General features: G+C 26.8%; 3 protein-coding genes across 11 annotated transcripts in view; 1 reads left to right on the top strand and 2 right to left on the bottom strand.

Moving 5' to 3' along the window:
• Positions 1–19,020, top strand: part of LOC126907346 (trace amine-associated receptor 1) — a 326,541-nt gene that overhangs the window by 223,649 nt on the left and 83,872 nt on the right. The gene's annotated exons all lie outside the window — the stretch shown is intronic.
• Positions 1–19,020, bottom strand: part of LOC126907354 (odorant receptor 33b-like) — a 91,440-nt gene that overhangs the window by 65,043 nt on the left and 7,377 nt on the right. The gene's annotated exons all lie outside the window — the stretch shown is intronic.
• Positions 7,227–19,020, bottom strand: part of LOC126907347 (odorant receptor 46a-like) — a 101,586-nt gene continuing 89,792 nt past the window's right edge. For all 6 annotated transcript variants that reach the window (XR_007704485.1, XR_007704487.1, XM_050688562.1 and 3 more), the window contains 2 exons: positions 16,138–16,296; positions 7,227–7,388 (listed from right to left, as the gene is read on the bottom strand). Coding sequence is in view for 4 of the 6 variants with exons in the window: in XM_050688562.1 (XP_050544519.1) it covers positions 7,329–7,388; positions 16,138–16,296 (219 nt within the window). In the remaining 2 variants the exon portion in view is untranslated. The remainder of the gene's footprint in view (positions 7,389–16,137; positions 16,297–19,020) is intronic.

Here is a 19,020-nt window from a genome sequence, read left to right as displayed (position 1 = left end):
TTGAAAAGTGTATGGATCAACATTATTTTTTTATGAGAAATAATATTTTTTAATAATCCCTTTTTCATTCTACATACTTTATCTTAATTAGGATATTAATAATGAACTAGCAGATAATGTAGCTTTTGGAATAGTCCACCAATTTTTTAAAATTAAACAGTATCTAAAGATTTGCATCGAAGCGTTTTTTTTTTATAGTGATTTTAATCACTGTCAGATATCATTATACTTGATCCATCTATACCACGTCACCACTGTGCCGCGACCCCCCTGTGCTGGGTTTTTTTTACTAAAAACTGCCATAACTTTTTATTTATTGATCACCTATACTAAGTAATTGATTTACTATGAACCATTTAGTTAATCGAAAAATAAAAATTGTTTCAAGTTTTTATTTTTTGGTTTATATTAAATTATGATTTATAAATTCAGGATAAAATGTAACTAAAAGAAAATCAAACAGAAATTCTAAATATTATTGTAAGACCAGCTACTGCAATAAGGGGTGCGGATATATGTCACATTCATCAGAGAGTTATGATCTTCGAAAAATTTAACCGTTATGCCTGAACTTAACAAAGAAGAAAGGTAAACTGAGATTAATCTTTTATAGAATGTAGTTATTTGTTTATAAGTAATTATTTTTGTATAGAATGGAAGATAAAATAAAAAAAAACTAGAAAAACGTATTCACGATTTAGTAGACGAAGTTTGCTTGACAGAAGAAAATGGTGCTCCAAAATAAGGTTTGAACAAAATCAAAGATGCATATAATAAAGAAAAAAGTTTCATTAGAATGCAAAAGTAGAATTTTCCTATTAGATTTATAATTACACGCTTTTGCTTTTGTCTTTTAAATGAATTAAATTATTGAAATGTCTATCCAACTCAAGGAAATTAAATTTGAGAATGCTGTCGTAATTTTGACAGGTAATTGATATATTAGATGTCTTGTTAGGATGATTACATAATTTTTGAGTTTGTAAACGAATCTCATGAAAATCGCGATTTTATGAATCTTTTGAAAAAATTAAAGTGTCTAAATTTTCATAATATATTCCTAAGTCGTTTTAATAAAAAGTCGGGTTAATAAAGAATTGCCTACATCGCCACACAGATAAAATATGCAAGCGCTTAAGAAAAACAAACTAGCCAGAAATGTCATATTATTTTTAATATAATAATGAAAATATCAAGTACTCTGTTTGTTTGATTATACACTTACTTCGATAATAGGTATGATTGGCACTTAAAATGATCGTAATAAATCGAGAAAATTTATGTTTTAAAATGGAATATTATTGTAATAAATAATAAAAGAAAATGTATTGTAAACAAAATACTATTTCAAGTTAATAAGAATTGTGCATGTGAAAAGCTAACTATCCCAATCAGAATTATGTCGCTATCGTCTTTTTGCTGCAAAATTATGCCAAGCGCCGTCGTGACTACGTTCGTTACGATTATCAATTAATAGTTTTCGTTATAATGCGCAAGAGGCCTACTAGTTAATTAATTTTTTAGTTCTTGTAAAACTTTTCCTGATCGTACGTTAAGTTAATTTTATCGAGTTTACTTTTAAATATCCCTTTTATTAGATCCGTCTAAGGCTTTGCAAGTTTAATAAAGTTTGTAAAGAATTTTCAAAAATATTTTGCTAGACCAAGAAAGCTACGGAGTTGCTTGATGTTAAAATGTGATGGAAATTTTTTTATTGACTCTAGGCCTTGTTTGGTTGATTTTATACCTTATGAGTTTATTACGTTTCTTAAAACTTTAATTTCTCAGTATCCAAATTTTCTTTTAGATGGTTTTAATTTGAGGTTATTGTATGAGAATCCTTCTAATGTAAGTTTGAGTGAACTTTAATAATTATCAAATGTTTTGGCAGTCATTGAGGTAACAGATTTTATTTTTATAATTAAGGCACCTCATAATTTTGCACATGGCTGATTGATTAATTAATGGCACTTTATTAAGGCCCATAGGTAATCTTTTAAATTGATTATATATAGTGTTCGTTAAAAGCTATATATTATCTCAAATCTTAGGAAAGTCTCTTCTTCTTCTTCCTCGCCTTAATCTCAACTACTTGAGGTCGGCCACCCTTATCCTAAACTTCCACTTGACACGATCTCCTACATCATCTACGCTCACATCAGCTGTCCTCATGTCGCATTCAATAACATCCCTCAATCTACTTTTTGGTTTTCTTCTACCTCTTCTTCCTTCAAAATTAATTTCTATAACTGTTCTTACAGCTTCCAAATCTTCTCTCCTCATAANACAGCTTCCGATTCTTCTCTCCTCATAACATGACTAAACAATCTAAGTCTATTTTCTGTCATCTTATCCACGATTGACGCAACACCTATACTTCCTCTTATATGCTCGTTCCTAATCCTATCTTCTCTAGTCACTCCACTCATTCACTCTTTAAATTATAAAAACAATAAAGAAGTTTTATTTTGCTTTACTTTTAGGTGTATAAAAATTTATTGATACAATAATTTTCAATAAAAACTGTTTGTTACTATAAATAATTGCACTGGACTACAAGGAATTTTCATCAGAAGCAAAAATATACATTTCTAAATCAACTTTTCGCGTTGTTTTCAAATGTGCAATTAGATTTTTTCTATCACTTCTAAGTTTTATTATTATTAAAAAATAGTTCTTACATATAAAAAAAAAATAATTAAGAACAAAAAAAATTGTTTTAAATTAATACTGATTTTGATTATTAATGTGTTAAAAATAAGGAAAATGACATATTTAACCTATTTTTTTAATCGCTTAAAGTTGATTTTTGTGAATGTTTATAATAAAAAAAAATAATTTATTTTATCATAACTTTTAGCTCAATTGGCAAGTTTGAATTCGACATCATTAAATAGAAAATTTTATGAGAATTAAAAAAATTGTATCGTTAAGATTAATATGCAGTCAGAGAGTTTTATAATTACTATTTATTGTAAATTTATCAGAAAAGTTCAATATTTGTTTGCATTTTTATCGTAATAGATAACTTAAATAGAAGTAATAGTAATAATTTTCTAGTAACTTTTGGTGTTTGAAGAGATCCTGCAATTGAAATATTCAGAAATTAATTCATTTTAATAGCTTTAACTAAATGAACCAATCAAAACAAAGTTGTTAAAAAAATTTACTTAATTGAGCGTATAATAAAATTTGATTATAGTTGTAAAAATCCATTATTAATTCAGGAGAAACTAACAGTCATTTTTTTTAGAAATTATTTATATAGCAACAAGTTACCAAAAAATTTTAAATATTATAGTAGTTGTACACACAAATAGAGTAAAAAAGTAATTAAATTACAAAGTAAAATGATTTAATTTTGTATTTGAAACCTATGATATCAAATTGTCATATCAACCTTGATTCGTGAATAAATATTTTGAAAACATTAGATAAGAATGATTTTAATTGTCTGTATGGAGTACATGGAATAAGTAACTGTTTCATTGATAAATTAGAATTTTTTTCAACTTTTGAGGATAATATCTTCAACTAGATACGAATTGTAGTCATTTGACGTATCGTTGAAAAATATAGGTCAAGTTAGAGCAGAGAAAATAAATGATAGTCATAAAAAAATACCTTCTCAGCAATGCATCAAAGCTAAAATCTATAATATAGTAAAATAATTTTAATATGACTAAGAAATTTTTTCTCGCATGGGGCAACTAAAGTGATGGGATCCTTGATCTTTATTGAAGTTATTGAATCTAAATGAGATAAAAATCAAAGCAGTTGAAAATGTATTCTAACTTAAAAAGAATTAAGAAAAAATGCAAAAAATTTTCTTGCCATACGCAGGTTGGAACCTCGTACCCCAAGCTTGTAAAAACAAGTTTTACCAACTCGGCTAACGTCGCTAACGTCCGCTGAAAAAATTGGCTATTTAAGCTAGTTTGAATTTCAAAGTTAATTTTCTCGACTTCAAAAGCAAAAAAAAATTAAATAAGTTTAACTTTATATGCTATATTAATTTTTATTTATATAATATTTATGAAAACCAGTACACCCCTTGTCAGGTATTTTAAAATAAAATGAAATACAAAACCCAGAATTTTAACACAAAAATAGCATATTTTTGAATACGGTAGTCATTTTTACTATGAAGACAAATCTAGAGGTCAAATTTTTTTTTTCAAATTAAAGTATATTACATAAGTTTTAATTTAAGATATATATAAAAGTGTCAGTATTTCCGGAATACTTTCAAAAATTAAATTGAAAATATCCTAGTAACAATACGTATGTTTAAAGTGTTGACCCCCCTTGTTAAAGGGGTATGATCCGATTTACAAAAAAAGCGTACATTACATAAGCTTTAAGATATACAGTGACGAGCAAAAGTGAACACAACTAGCAAAATTTTTGGAAAATTAGCATTTTCAAAACTAAAAATATAAATTTAATTTAATAAATTTTTGAATCCATATTCTAGGGTTTAAAACAAAAGTTTGTGCACAAAAATTAGTCATGAAAAAGATAAAAGGCCTGAGAGTTTGTTTATTTAAAAATACTCACTTTTCACCTATTATTAATACTACGTAAAAACCCAAATCGTAGTGCGCGCCTTTGACTTGCTATTTTTAGGATGTCTAGAGAAAAGAGTTTTTTCACTCTTGATTTGTTTACATTTCTTTCTATTACAAAAAGAATACTTTATTTCTATTTTAATCAGTCTTTCGTAGTGAAAGGAACCAACATGAAAATTACTCCTCAAAAAACGGCACAAATTGTTTCGATGCTAAAATCGGGTCAACCAACCAGAGAAGTGGCTCGACAGTGTGGCGTCAGCCAAATGACAATGCAAAAAATAAAAAATAAAGGTTGTCCTAACGCTTTACCTCGACTAAAAGGAAGACCTAAGTGTACTACCCCACAAGATAGACGAAGACTTGCTCACTTTTTACAAACGAGAGAAGCATCTTCATCTTCAATGGTGGACAATCTATTACAACAATACACGGGGAAAAAAGTAAGCAGATGGACAGCTTCGAGAATTCTCAAGGAACAAAATTTTGTGTGTGCCGAAAAAAAGAGAAAACCCGCAATTTCCAAAAAAAATATGAAGGCTAGGTTTTACTACATATGGACCCAAACCCATTCATAAAACTGTTTCTACTATGGATCAATATATGTATAAAAACATTCTATCAAGAAATTTGCTAGGTGTGGTCGCAAAAATGCCAATACCAAACAATAAAGTCATTTTCCAACAGGATAATGACCCCAAGCAGACAGCGAAATACGTTAAACAATGACTTGCCAATCAAAAATTAAAAATTATAGACTGGCCAGCTCAAAGTCCCGACCTGAATCCAATAGAAAATTTTTGGGCATATTTAAAAAAAAAATTATGTAGTGCGTACCACGGTCCACCGACTTCACTCGACAATTTGTGGGAAAGAATTAGAGAAGAATGGACAAAAATTGATGTGGACGACTGCGAGTCATTGGTCAACAGAATGCCACGAAGAATGGAAGCAGTGATAAAAGCTAAAGGTTTGTGAACTTATTATTAACGCAAGAATATATTTATAATAATTACCGGTGCAAAAGTGAGTACTTTTAAAAATTCATTTTCTAAAAACTCGCTACTTATTGTTTGTATTTTTTCAGCTAATAAACTTTAATTTTGTTATAAAAATACATTTATTTCTTTGATTAATTTAATCAACCTTATTGACCTATTTCTCAAAATTTTCTTATTAGTATTCACTTTTGCTCGTTACTGTATATAAAAGTGTCAGTCTTTCCGGAACATTTTCAAAAGTTAAGTTGAAAAAGTTAATTTTTTGTAGAAAAGTTACCATTTTGAAACCCTTCCTGTGGGCTGTTAAATGGTCAAATGTTCACAAAAATATCAAAAATAGAAGACCAAGTTATTTTACCGTATTTTCGTCGACGGAATGAGTTATCGATCGATAAAGATTGCATTATTGTAGGTTGAAGAGTGGTAATACCTAAAAGCATTCAATTGCACGTATTAAAAATACTACATGATATTCATCCCGGTATAGTACGCACGAAAATGTTGGCTAGGTCACATGTATGGTGGGATAATTTATGTAATGATATAGAACGTTTTAGTAAAANTTATGTCATGATATAGAACGTTTTAGTAAAGACTGTAGAGAATGTCAAATAAATCAAACGATAAAGCTAAAAATAATAAGGTATATGTTAGTTGGTCAAAGTCGATCATGGCTTATGTAAGAACATTTATTACTATGTTCTTACCACTTATACTACACTTCAATTTTATTATTTCAGTATACATTAAATTATAATATAATAACATATTACTAGATAATATATATTAAAACTGTCATTGACTACAACATTTTTTCATTGACTAATTGTATATTTTTTATTCCGTGTATCGAAACCTGATTCTGATTTTTACGTTTTGTACAGTTGGAGTAGTAGACTAGGTTTAATAAGTATTATTTAAATACATGAATATTTTTATATNTTGTACAGTTGGAGTAGTAGACTAGGTTTAATAAGTATTATTTAAATACATGAATACTTTTATATTGTATGATAACTATAAAATAGCTCCGTTATCACAATTTTTATTTTTTATATAAGTTATTATTATGCATTGTCTAGTTAAAAGTAAGAAGGCAAATTGTAAATTTGTAGAAAGTTTAGCAACGTTTTATTTTATAAATTAGGTTAACTTAAATTAATTTTGATTGTAAAATAAATTTAAACATATTAAAAATTTATATATTCTTTTCTATTCAATTGCAATGCATAATTATATGACTAAATTTGTTACCTAACACTGACATATAAATTTACCCTATGAAATGTAAATCTTGTAGTGGTAATTCGAGAACAACAGACTAAGTCGTAGGAAGCAATTATAATAAATACCATGATTATTGTGCACTATCAATTAAAACGAGGCAGTAAGTTGATCGCTGTTACATTGTCATAAATATTGATATTACACGATTAGCAATGCAACAAAACGGTTTTATTTTTAGATTTAATTAAGATAATAAGAAATTAAATAATAAAATAAAATGCAAAGAGCATGAACACTATTATAATACTTAATCGATATAGTATAAATAGAAATTTTAAATATAAATTGAATTATAATAAATAAAACAGTAGTTCATAATTATATATATTTAATAACATAATCAACAATTTAAAAAAAAAGTGTAGTTAATTATGTTTTGCCTTAATCAATATAAATTTTTACATAAAATAAACTCATTACGTAATAAAGCACACAAAATCTACTGAATAAATTTGTTTCTCCAATCAACTCATTTGAAATTTGTTTTTTTTGTCAAGAGTGAAACTATTGAATATGACACACGCATCGCCTAAAAATGAATTATTAATTTTTAATTATTATACGTATATTTATAACATTANATCAAAACAATTCGGTATGAGGTGCGCACAATGGACCAACAGGTCTGAGTGCATGGGCATTATGTCCACCTCAATAATAACTAAAACTAAAACTAATCAAATGATACGATCACACACCCCCGTTCCCACAAATTTATTGTACTGCCGATTGCCTTATAACATTGACACAGTGACACGTGTATTAATACAGATGGGCGGACTGCACAAGTAAACACTTTTGGGATTCACAGCTATCGTACAATAATATTACTGTCCCCAATGCCAGTTAACTTTTTACAATCATTGCGACTATTACTCTTTTTGCCTAAAACATTAACTTAAATTAGCTACCACCGAATTATTGTGTGTATGTGTTTGACGGCCATCTCCCTGTTAAATTGTAATAATTGTAGTTCTTCTAAGGGAATATAAATTAAATAGGATACCACAGTATCTAAGGTAGATATAGTTCATCCAACAATCCCCTATTGGTCTGTTATAATACTGTTGACGAGCATTTAGGTTAAATCCTTAAATAGACACGTAACAATTGGTGGAGTTGCTGATCTCTTTGTTTTATCATAACTTTCAGTGAAGTATCCCCTAAATATACTACGATTTTTGTATACCACTCTTTTATTTTATTCTAGTTAAGTAATATTTTATTGACTTTATATTCAAATATTTTTGCGTAACAATTTCAATACTCATATTACTATATATAATTATTAGTTAAGCTAATATGCCATATGCCTTTTTATAACTATTATTTAAAGTGTAATTATAATAATCAAATAATTAGGATTACACAATTCTCATAGGATTTGATAGGTTTTCATAGCGATATTCTCTAATTTACGCGCGCAACAAGTATTTTATCTTTTAAATGAAAAAAAATCGTTCTACTTCTAAAACTTTTAAAACTCGTAGAAATATGAAATATTCAGTAAGGGCAGTATTAATTTTCAAAGGTAAACGCTTTTCAGTTTTTAAATGCAAACCTACACGTCAATTATTACCAAAATAATTACACCAAATTTTCTAAAGGAAAAAATTGATACCTTTCAAAATAATAATAAAAAGAATTATTCTCATATTTTACTAAAGGGGAATTCAATATTTTAACGTTTTTAAACAAAGAACAACCGGTCAATAGCCATTGTAAGGATATAATAAGTATTTAGTGTTTGTTATTTAACTAACCACCTATATCTGATAAATACGTATAGGATTCTGATTCTAAAATCAAAAATTTAGATGGAATTACAGTAATTCTGCCAGCCCCAGCAGAAATCACTAGCGCTTTCTCAGTGATTCGAACACTCTTAACCGTTATGATATAACATTAGTCGAAATCACTACAACTGTTGCCTCTAATCAATTATACGATAATATCCTCATATTAAAAACAATCTTTTCACCATCAAAAATTTCTTTAATGAACCCTAAAACTATGGCCATAAACTCAAGCTGAACAGCTTAAACATTTTTAGGAAGCTTAAAGAAAGACGCAAATAGATTCTTTGTTATTTTTGATAGAGTTGCAACCTCTAATAGGTTGGATGACGCGAAGAAAATGATAATGCTACCTCTTACATCATCTGATATAGCACAAACAATTTTTAAGGCTATCGAATCGGAAATCCCAAAATTAAATTGGTATGATGCTAAATCAACAATGATTCCGACGGGCGATTTCGTATTAGACGACAAAATGTTGAATCAAGAAAAAAGAGTGATTCAGAAACAATACAGGAGTACTTGCTAAAATTAAAAAGAGAGTGTAGGTGAATAGATAAAGATATGACAAAGAGAGAAGTAATAAAATACATGTTAAAAGTTTACTACAAGAAATTTTTAAAGAGTTAAAAATAATGGATTTAGATACACTTGCCACACTTAATGAGAATATTAAGAGATTAAAAGGTACGCAGGGCTAATGGAAATAAATAATAAGGGTAAAGTGATAAACAAAAGCAAATAGATATTTTGATGCTAACGTTAATAATGTGATATATAATAATCCAAGTTTCAATCATAATGAAAATAATAATATATATTTTAATAAAATACACACTTAATAAGATGTATATTATAATGAATTATGACAAAAACGTTATTACTTTAAAGACAAACGTGTATAAAAATTGAAAGGCTTGATGCAATACTTAAAATAAAAAATTGTTTGTTACATATGAATATATTTATTTTCAATATAATATACTTTTATAAACCCATTTTTACGCCGATATCAAATATGCACATCGATTTTTTCTATCGTCTCATTTTTGAGATTATTACTATTTTATAAAAAACGAGTAAATACTTATAAAAAATTGGTTAGTGAGAGTTGAGAATTTTTATAGACAGGAATAAAAAAACGCATAATATCACAAAACCTTTTTATTTTCGCATAAAACTAAAAAAAAAAACAATAATCAAAAAGTTAAAAAAATGATTCATATATGCGTATTATTCAAAATTTATCATAATTGTAAAATTATTGTTAAATTGTTCACAATTGTTAAATTCAGGGGATACCCAAAATAATTTTTTTTAGAAATGATTTTCACAGTAACAGTTTATTAAAAAATTAGCATTGTTTAGAATGGTAGCAGAATACACAAATATAGTTAATAACTTAATAGATAACGAAGTAAAATTATTTATCTTTATACTTCTAACCTGTTATCTATATCAAACCTAAATAAACAATATATACAGGGTGGCCCACCACTCACTGACAACTTAAATAACTTTTGATCCAGTTAATATTTTTAGTTGATTTTTTTTTTAAATAATAGTTATACGTTAGGTCTATAGCTATATCTCAATAATTAATATTTTTACATTTTATTAAAAATATTAATTATTTTTAAATTTTAAATAAAATGTAAAAAAAAAATCTAAGATAGCTATTTTGTAGAGTAGAATTTAAGAAAAATTTTAGTAAAAAAATATCTTATTAATATTCAGTAGTAAATATTCTGTAGCGTTTTGAAGTTTGTGAAAATTTGAATTTTCATGTACTATTTTACGGTATTAAACATTGAAATACGTATTGAGAAAAGGACAGAAGAAAACGCTATCTTTTCATGATTACTGTGTATACATATGATGATAGTGTGTATACATTACAAACTTGGCATAAATACCATGATAAGAAATTAGATAAGGCAATTATTACTTATCACTCTCATTCAAAAGTATATTGAAAAGATAGCGTTTTCTTCTGTCCTTTTCTCAATACGTATTTCAATGTTTAATACCGTAAAATAGTACATGAAAATTCAAATTTTCACAAACTTCAAAACGCTACAGAATATTTACTACTGAATATTAATAAGATATTTTTTTACTAAAATTTTTCTTAAATTCTACTCTACAAAATAGCTATCTTAGATTTTTTTTTTACATTTTATTTAAAATTTAAAAATAATTAATATTTTTAATAAAATGTAAAAAAATTAATTATTGAGATATAGCTATAGACCTAACGTATAACTATTATTTAAAAAAAAAATCAACTAAAAATATTAACTGGATCAAAAGTTATTTAAGTTGTCAGTGAGTGGTGGGCCACTCTGTATATTAAAAACATAAGAAATTAATGAGTTCAATTGTTTATATGGAGAAAATTGGATAAGTAAATTTTTATTTGATAAAGGTAATTTTTTTTTTAATTTTTGAGGGTAATATCCTTAGCTAGATTATATTTATGATAATTTGATGTCTTGTTAAAGAAACTTGTTCAATTAAGTTCTGAGAAAACAAATGAGAGCCACAAAAAATATAGTAAAATAATTTAATATGAAATTGCTTCGAAGAAGGAGAGACTACAATGATGGGGTGATCCCATTTAATATTGGAACAGTCACAAAAATGGTATTATCTTAATTAAAATTTCCGTCTCTAAATCCATTTATATAAATCAAGTTTTGTGAATATACAATGCAGTTATTAGACATAGAAGTATATAATAAGTGAAGAAAGTAGAGCATATTTTAAGATAGAAATCAAAGAATCAGGTTTAAGTGGTTGTTTGATACTGTAGGTTTATACTAGCTGCATTTTATTAAAAAAATGTAATTTAATTAGATCACTTACTCGTATGCTTCAGGCTATTATTTTGTTGAATGCAATAAATAATAAATACAATTTTTACTCTTCATTAAAACAAATAAGATTTAATAATGTATTTGAAAAAATATTTAAAGAATCTAATAATTTTATGAGTGATCATTTTGAATTTATTTAGTTTGTTGTACCTGGAAGTAGGACTAGAATAAAAATAGATAGATAAAAATTCCAGAGATGAAGTAGTATTTTATCCTAAGCTCAGTGCCGGAGCAAGCGTCGGGGCAAGCGGGACACCTGCCCCGGGCCCCGCGGTTGGCTTAGTTTACTTTTTCTTTAGCCTAACTACTTTTTTGTCGGTTGAGCAAAAAAAAAAAAAAGGTCTTTAAAGAAAATTTACTACTACTGGGGCCCCCACGACTAAATTGCCCCGGTCCCGCAATACTTTGCGCCTTCACTGCAAGAGATCACATGGTTTTATAATGATTAAACAAAGTATGACGATGAATTTATATTGATTTCTACTGTTACTGAATTATTTCGTGGATACGTGGTTATAACTTCTAACTAAAATGCTTGACGATTTTATCGTCGTTATCGCATTTAAATTTAGACAGTTATATAAATATTAAATATACTACTTGTAGGTTCCTACTTTCTACAAAAGATATAAATAAATCGAAAAACGTAAATATCCGATAAACAGAGATATGACTTCGGTTTCTCGTCAAATTTTATGTGAAGATCGATAATATCTGTTAAATTTATAAAACATAATATTCATTTTGATGACAGCGTAGTGCAGACTAGTACCAAGATAAAAATATATTCATCGATATTGTACCTTGTATTTTTAGTAAGTAATTTTATTATTTGATAAATTTTAAATAAATCATAGCCAACTTTATAGGAAATTACTATAGTTTTACCAATATTTATGTAGCTCAAAATTTATAAAACATTTAACTATGATATTAATGATTTAAAAATTGAATATAAAAGTCTCCGTACGCTATTCTTACTAAGTTTATGTATTTAGTAACTACTTAAATAATAATATATAGAAATAGATGTTCACATAAAAAATTAAAAAATCATCGATATTTAGCAATTAGTAAAATAATTTCATTATTTTAGTTATTTATCCAATCTACTATGGACAGTCACGATCGCGATAAATTTCCTATTCCTCAGGACACCAAAAAAGAATGAAAAAACAAAAAAAAAAAATGTATAAAAAACAACAAGGTTTGATGTTGCAATTCTTCAATCATCACTCGTCATGTAGTACTGCTAATTTTAATAATGAAGAAGAAATTTTAAATGAAAACGTTGATATCGTTTTTCCCCATTCTAATAAAATAAGTGAAGAGCCAATATCGCATAATGTTGATTCAACAACTATTTTAAGTCCTATTAAAAACAATGACCTAACAGGCCCTTATAATTGGCCAGATAGTATTAATTCCGACCTAAGAGCAGAAATAGACGAACTTGGATCAAAGAGAAAAATTGATATGAAATATCCTCTAAATCGATAAAGCTGAAAGATAATTTTCTAATAGTTTCTATTCAAGAAAATTATCTAATGGTGAATTTATTGATCGGCAGTGGCTAGTATACAGTATTTTGTGTGATCGCGTTTATTCTTTTTGTTGTGAACTTTTTCCAAGTCATGAAACGAATCTACGAATTAGTTATTTGGCTAATATCAGTTTAAGTGACTGGAAACATTTATCTGAAAGATTGAAAACTCATGAAATTTCACGCGCACACGTAAAAAGTGCACTATATTGGTCAGCATTACGACTTCGATTAGGAAAATTAAAGACTATTGACAAAGTCCATCAAATAGTTATCGAAAAAGAAAATAATCATTTGAGAGAAGCCCTAAAACGTATTATAGCGTCGATACATTTTTCGGCTAAGCATAACTAGGCATTTAGAGGTTCCACGGACGTTCTTTATCAACCAAACAACGGAAAATTCTTAGGTCTGATGGAAATGTGTTGCCAAATTTGACCCTTTCATTCGTGAACATCTGTAAAGAATAAGAGATCATAAAACACATACTCATTACCTTGGGCATGATATACAAAACGAGTTAATCGAGATAATGGCCAGCGAAATCAAAAAAAATAATATTCAAAAAATTAAATCCGCCAAATATTATGCCATTATTATGGATTGTACGCTAGATATAAGCCGCCAGGAGCAACTTTCTTTAGTTATAAGAATTGTAGACATAAGTTTAGATGATGAATTTATAAATCNAAATCAAAAAAAATAATATTCAAAAAATTAAATCCGCCAAATATTATGCCATTATTATGGATTGTACGCTAGATATAAGCCGCTGGAGCAACTTTCTTTAGTTATAAGAATTGTAGACATAAGTTTAGATGATGAATTTATAAATCCTACTATTAAAGAATTTTTTATAGATTTTACTAATTTTTTTTTTTTCTACTAGGTTAAATCATTCGAATATCCTTTTAAATAAATTAAAATATTATGACATAGATATAGCTGACTGTCGTGGGTTGGGCTACGACAATGGTGCCAATATGGTCGGTCAATATCAAGGTGTCCAAAGTAGAATTTTAAATCAAAATTCTCTTGCTTTTTTTATGCCTTGTTGAGCACATAGCCTCAATCTAGTTCTCAAAGATATAGCTAAAATCTCTGCGCGAGCATTGCATTTTTTTAGAATTATAGAAAGAATATTTACAATATTTTCTGCATCGACTGCTCAATGGAATATTTTTAAAAAATATTGTCCTCAATAGACTGTGAAAAAGTGGTCAGAAACTAGGTGGGGAAGTCTCCACTCAAGCGTCAAAGCGATTCGATTAAAGGTAAGGAAATAATAGATGCTTTAGTTGAAATTAATGAAGTATCTAATGATTCCATGATATCAAGTGATACGAATTCAATGATTGCAGAAATGTGTACTTACAATTTTTTAATTAGTTTGTGTATTTTGTACAGCGTTTTGACTGAAGTAAACATTGTTAGCAAGTCACTTCAAAATCTACATACTAATTTAAATACATCCACAAAATTACTCAAATCTCTCCAAACATTTTTAATGGAGTACAGAAATAACGGTATTGAAATAGCCAAAAAAGAAGCATGTTGTTAGGAAACGAGTTAAAAATTGAACCAATCTTTAAAATACATAGATTACCGAAAAAAAAATGTTTGAATATGAAGGAGCCGATGACGTCATTCAAAACCCAGAAGACGAATTCAAAGGAATTACTTCTTGGATATAGTAAATGGTGCAATAAATGCAATAACAAAGCGATTTAATCAAATAAATAACTTTAATGAAGTTTTTGAATTTTTGTGTGATATTGGAAAACTTTGTGATGTCGATGATTTAGACATTTTGAATTGCTGCAAAGATTTGGAAATACGTTTGTCAGAAAATGACAAAAAAGATTTAAATAGTTATGATTTATATGAAGAAATATTAATTTTTCGTAATTTAATTGATAAAAATACTGCACCTCTTCAGTTACTTACTAAAATAAAAAAAACAAATGCATTTCCTAACTTAAATATTGATTTACGAATCATTAATTAAAACTTATTTAAGAAGTAGCACATTACAACATAGACTTACAGGACTTGCTACAATTTGCTTAGAAAAAGAACTTTCAGAACAATTGAGTTATGAAAATATCATAAGTGATTTCGCATCAAAAAAAGCCACAAAAATGATTACTTGTTAATATTTTATATTTTTGATTGTTTTGATTTTATTTACGTATAATAAGTAATATACAGTAATTGTTTATTTTAAAACCGATTTTGAGTTAAATCTCTACTAAACTATAACACTATTGCACAATATTTTTTTAAAACTCTCTTTTTTTACTCATCAATTGACAAAAAAAAAATATGTCTTTAAAAAATTTCAACCCAGAAATAGAGATAATTACTTGGGCCCCATCATGGCTAACTTGTCCCGAGCCCCGCAAAACTTTGCGCCAGCACTGATGGGGTCCTTGATATTCATTAAAGTTATTCAATATAAATGAGATAAAAATCAAATGAGTTAAACATTTTTCCTAGCTCAAAAACCTTTATAAGGTATCTTAAAATAAAATACAAAACCCAGAATGATAACACAAAAATAGTATATTTTTGAATACGATAACCACTTTTACCATGAAGAAAAAATAAAGTTTGAAATTTTTTTTCAATAATAAAGCATATTATATAAACATTCATTTAAGATAATTATATAAAAGTGTCAATATTTCTGGAACACTTTCAAAAGTTAATTGAAAAATTAATTTTTTTGTTGATGAGTTATCATTTGAATTCCTCACTCTGGGCAGGTGAAGGGTCAGATTTACAAAAAAAATATACCAAATAATAGATAAATACCTAATGTATCTATATAAAAAAAATTTATTTCTATTTATCTATTTTTCAAAAAGTTATGACAGTTTTAAGTAAAAAAAAATTGAAAAAACGTCAAAAATTACCGATTACTAAATTTGTAATTTTTTTTTGGAGATTTTTCCGATTTACGGGGAACAAAAGAATTTTTTTCAATTTTTGAGGGTTATGTCTTCCACTGGATATGATTTGAGATATTATGACAAATCAAAAAAAAATACTTACCGAGGCAAATACTTCTAGATTCAACGTTTTTTGTGGAGTAATATTCATCTTCAATCTTTTTGTGTTATTTAAACTCATAGTCAACAAGAGCATTTTTTTAAATTTTATATTTTTGTCGGTCCAATCAATACTATACATAGCAAGTTCTACTTTATTTATCTGAAAAATTGCATGATAAGAATAAATTTATATTAAGAAGCTACTTAAAAGTATGGATTATAGTGAATCATAAATTTTCAAATACTATGATAACATAATAATTAATTTTATTTAATAATACACGATTATTTTTCCAAAAAAGATTAACCTATTCTTACATATCAGTTTTCATATTCTAATAGTGCACAAAATATTATTATCAAAAACTTTGTAAAATATTTTGAAACAAATAGTTAGTAAAACTATATCTCATAGATATATTACAAAATATATTTGATTTGAAATATTCTTATATAATATTTCCAATTACTCAAACGATAACTCGATGTGTTAAGTTACATCTTTGTTAATTCTTTATTTGTAGTAAATAAAAACCAAAATAAATAATATAAAATTAAAAAAAACCCAGTACAGGAGGATCGCGGCACAGTGGTGACGTGGCATTGTTGGATCATGTATAATGATATCTGACAGTGATTAAAATCACTATCAAAAAAAAACGCTTCGATGCAAATCTTTAGATAGTGTTTAATTTTAAAAAAATGGTGGATTATTCCAAAAGCTACATGATCTGCTATTTTCTTATTAATATCCTAAATGAAAAAGGGATTATTAAAAAATATTATTTCTCATAACAAAATTGTGTTGATCCATACACTTTTCAATAAGTTATAGCATTATAAAATTAAAAATGTAAAAAATGAAATCAAGAATTTTCTCACGAAAATAGCCATTCGGTAGCCATTTTGACCACGTAGACAAGTCCAGAGGTCAAATTTATTCATTACAATATATGCAAAAAAACACATCACGGTAAAATTAATACCATTTTAACTTCGCATAGAAGCAAAAAAAAAAATTTAATTTAGAAAATCATCTCTTTAAACACTTTTAAAGACTTTTTAATAACTTTTTAAATATTTCACATAAAACGAAACAAACCACATACTATTTTATATCTAAACAAAAAAATAAAAAAATAATAATTTCATAACTCTTATATCAATTAAAGTAAAAAAAAACCAGCACAGGGGGGTCGCAGCACAGTGGTGACGTGGCATAGTTGAATCAAGTATAATGATATCTGACAGTGATTAAAATCACTAGAAAAAAAAAAGCTTCGATGCAAATCTATAGATAGTGTTTAATTAAAAAAATTGGTATATTATTCCAAAAGCTACATAATCTGCTAGTTCCTTATTAATATCCTGATTAAGATAAAGTATGTCGAAGGAAAAAGGGATTATTAAAAAATATTATTTCTCATTAAAAAATTATGTTTATCCATACATTTATCAAAAAGATATAGCATAATAAAGTTAAAAATGTAAAATACAAAATCGAAAATTTTCACACAAAAATAGAATTCGGTAGCCAATTTCACCGTGAAGATAAAATAAAGTCCGAATTTTTTTTTTTCATGATAAAGTACATTACATTACCTTTAATTTAAGATATATATATAAGTGTCATTTTAAATTCCCCCTGTGGGCAAGTAAAGGTTCAGATATAAAAAAAAAATATACCAAATGAAAGGTAATGCATCTATATAAAAATTATATTGATTGGGTTATTTTTAAAAAAGTTATAGCAATTTTAAGTAAAAAAAATTAGCGATTTTTAAATTTGTAATTTTTTTGTAGGTTTCTTCCATTTACGGGGAACGAGGGATTTTTTTTTCAATTTATGAGGGTAATGACTTCTAATAGATACAATTTGTGATCTTTTGACGTATCATTGAAAGAAATCGGTTCGGTGAGAGCTGAGAAAAAGTGGTAACAGACACAAAAAAAAATAAATAAATAAAAAAACACATCTTAATAAAACCAATACCTTCTCAGCTTCGCATCGAAGCTAAAAAAAGTACATGAATAAAATTAATTTACATTTTCCGAAAAAACATGAACATGACAATTAGTCTCTAGAGTAGACCAATCGTTTTTCCCATAGTACTAAAGAAATTAAACAATTTTAATATTATTAAACAACATCTGGAAGCATAATTAAAATCATGAACTTGATTATTCTTTTTTTCACTTCAGTTATTTAATTAAAAAAAAACTGTAGCACAGTGGGGTCGAGGCACAGGGGATCGAGGCATAGATGGGACAAGTATAGATGATATCTGACATGATTAAAATCACTATCATAAGAAATGCTTCAATGCAAATCTGTAGATAGTGTTTCATTTAGAGAAATTGGTGGATTCTTCCAAAAGCAACATCAACTCTTATTTCTTTGATTATATCCTGATTATTAGTTTTTTGATTTTAAAATATAATATATGAATAAATTATAATTATTAAATTTAGTATGAAATTGATATTCAATAGTTTAATATTATAATTTATACGGAGAAATACACTGGACTACAAGGAACTTTCAGCAGAAGCAAATATATACTTTTCTAAATCAACTTTTCGCGTTGTTATCAAATCTGCAATTAGACTTTTTCTATCACTTCTAATTTTTTATATTATTACTAATTACATATAAAATAATAATTAAAAGAAAAAATTTGTTTTCAAATAACTCTTATTTCCTTAATTTTATTCTGAATTATAATTATAATATATGAATACATAATAATTATAGTAATTAAATTTAGTATGAAATTGATATTCAATAATATAATATTTTAATTTTTACGGAGATATTATAAAAATAAAAAGGAGTTGTATATTCATATACTTTTAACGCGTATAAAAATTTAAAGGGATTGAT

The sequence above is a fragment of the Daktulosphaira vitifoliae genome, unplaced genomic scaffold (genome assembly GCF_025091365.1).
Source record: "Daktulosphaira vitifoliae isolate Bord-2020 unplaced genomic scaffold, ASM2509136v1 Scaffold_5, whole genome shotgun sequence".
In the NCBI taxonomy this organism is placed as follows: Eukaryota; Metazoa; Arthropoda; class Insecta; order Hemiptera; family Phylloxeridae; genus Daktulosphaira; species Daktulosphaira vitifoliae.
This window is presented reverse-complemented; position numbering and strand designations above follow the sequence as displayed.